We start from the raw sequence: 2,322 nt of genomic DNA, 5'->3' as shown, positions 1-2,322 counted from the left end.
GCGGCGCGGGTCTTGGCCTCCTCGGGCGAAGGGCCCCCTCCGCGCCGTCCACCGCAGCCGTGCCGTGCAGCTTGCCCTGCAGGCACCTGACCATGTCCATGAGCATTTCCTCCAGCGCGTGCGACACGGGCATGATTAGGTCATCCCTTGTGCCCCGCTTCCACGCTGTCAGGGAGCTGTCGTAGTAGTAAAATGTGTCCTTGCCCACCCCCTTGATCACGTCCTTGAGCAGGAAGTGGCCTACCTCCGCCAGGCCACGATCCTTCTTGCGGTAGTTCTCCAAAATGAAGGAGTGGACGCTGGCGCCCTTGAGCGCCATGTAGCCCACGGGGTCAGGCGTGCGAAGGCACGCCGGGTCCGCAAGCGGGCCCCCTGCGCCGCCATCTGCTCCACTGTCCGCATGGTGAGTCGGGCGCCCTGGTAGTCCTCGCGCGCGATGCTGTCCCAAGTTGCGTGAGCGGAAGCCTCGTCGAATTTGGGGCTGGACTTGGACATCTCCATCCATAGGGCCCTGTGCGCGTCGCCATACTCGTTCTTGAGGGCGGTGCCAATTCTGATCCAGTCGGTGCGGTCGTCCCAGCGCGCCTTGGCCAGCAGCTCCAGCAGCTTTGGCACGTCAGCCTCCTGAGGCGCAGGGGAGTCGGTTGCGGCGGGTTTCGCGCGCAAGGCGCGCGGGTGAGCTTCGCTCACGGGGGCAGATGATGTAACCGGGGCGGGGGTTGGCGCCGCGCGCGGTGCGTCCGTTAGGACCTGCACGGTGAGGGTCTCCTCCTGCCCGGTCAGGTGCTGCGCGATGAAAGACTCCAGCGGCTCGTCCGGGTCGCACGGGGTCAGCACGCGGCGGTCCGTTTTGTGTCTTGCAGCACAGTACGCAGTTGAGCAGCTGTTCGTTCGCCTTGTAGACGGTGATGTCCAGAACCCCGAAGTCACGGGCGATTGCGCCCTTACCAGCAGCGAACTCGATAGCGGTCTTGATCAGGGTGTAGTCCGCCACGGCGTAGTTCGTGACCCAGGCGCGGAAGGAGGCCTTGTGGCACTTGGGAGCCTTCTCAGGGACAACACCGTGCCGCGTGGCAATCACGATGCGGGCATCAGGCTGCTCGGCGCGGCAGTGCATGCGCATGATGCTCCTGACGGTCGCCGTGAAGGCCTCGTGCAGCTTGGAGCACTCCTCGGGGGACAGGGGCTGCTCCGTGTAGTGGTCGAGGTCAAAGTACGGCTTGACACGCATGGGACTCTTGAGGCGCTCGCAGTACATGGGGGGCGAGGCGTGGTGCTGCTTGGAGCCCTGGCCCCTGAGCAGGGCTGCAAAGTCTGACGGGGAGGCATGCTTAACATTCTTCTCCCTGTCCGCAATCCTTAGGTGGGACACGTAGGCGATCGACATTGTGTTTCTTCGTTCCTGCTGGACTGCTGCGCGCTGGTCATCTTAAATTGATTTTTGCAGCTTGGGCCCGCCAACCATTAAAGGGAGGGGATAGCTTAAACGCGTTACATGCTGCGTGTGTGGGGGGTGAAAAACTTCTTAGCGGGCCGGGGGATCCTTCCTGAATGGTATATATCGGTGCGGCCCCAGCAGATGCCCTTGGAGACCAGTTCACAGACTTGCTTGTGGAGTGTGGCGACGGACGGGAGGGAGGGGGTGGCGTAGCTCTCAACTGCGTTTGCGTCAGCAAAACGCGGCTAGCTTCTCGGGCACGGGGTCCTTTATGCCGTACATGTTGTGGAGTACCTCTGTCGTGTGCACCCACGATTCAAGGTACGGTTCCCGCGCCTTCCGCATCCACGCAGGGACCCTGGAGAGGGCGAGCCGCGCGGCGGGGGGATTGGAGCTGGCCTTCGGGTCGGGGGAGCCGCCGGCCTTGAGGTGAGTGAGCAGCCAGCGGGCGTGCTCAAGGTCCGTTGGGCTGAGGTTTAGGTTTGAGGGCAGGCGGCGGGCTGCCTTCGGGGTTCGGGTTTGCTGTTGCTGTGACATGGTGCGCTTTGTGTGCTTGGCTGGGTTGGGCAGTTCTTAAATGATTGGGGGCCGTGTTAGCTGGTTCATCTTTCGTGTTGCGGGGCCGGGCTTATATCGGTTTCCAGCCGCGCGGGGGGAACCTCTTACAGACATTTTGCCCTCATCAGCGGGGCAGGAAAGCATCTTTAAGTTACGATTGCGGAGCAATCGTGAACAAAATCAAATCCCGCGCCGCAGCGTGTTTGCCCTACTTAAGGGTTTGGGGGAGTGCGTTTTGGGAAAGTGGAAAGAGTCCCGCGCTGCAGCGTGTGTAGTTCCCTCCTCACAATTTTTACAATGCGTTTCAAAGCAGCGCCGTGTGCTCA

At 62.1% G+C, this 2,322-nt stretch overlaps 1 protein-coding gene across 1 annotated transcript in view; it reads right to left on the bottom strand.

The window, feature by feature from the left end:
* Positions 1 to 1,754: 1,754 nt before the first annotated feature.
* Positions 1,755 to 2,322, bottom strand: part of VOLCADRAFT_95885 (Fic protein) — a gene marked incomplete at both ends in the record, with an annotated part of 13,764 nt that continues 13,196 nt past the window's right edge. The window contains one exon of the mRNA XM_002954913.1: positions 1,755 to 1,796. Coding sequence (XP_002954959.1) covers positions 1,755 to 1,796 — 42 coding nt within the window. The remainder of the gene's footprint in view (positions 1,797 to 2,322) is intronic.

Source organism: Volvox carteri (genome assembly GCF_000143455.1).
Source record: "Volvox carteri f. nagariensis unplaced genomic scaffold VOLCAscaffold_47, whole genome shotgun sequence".
Classification (NCBI taxonomy): domain Eukaryota; kingdom Viridiplantae; phylum Chlorophyta; class Chlorophyceae; order Chlamydomonadales; family Volvocaceae; genus Volvox; species Volvox carteri.
This window is presented reverse-complemented; position numbering and strand designations above follow the sequence as displayed.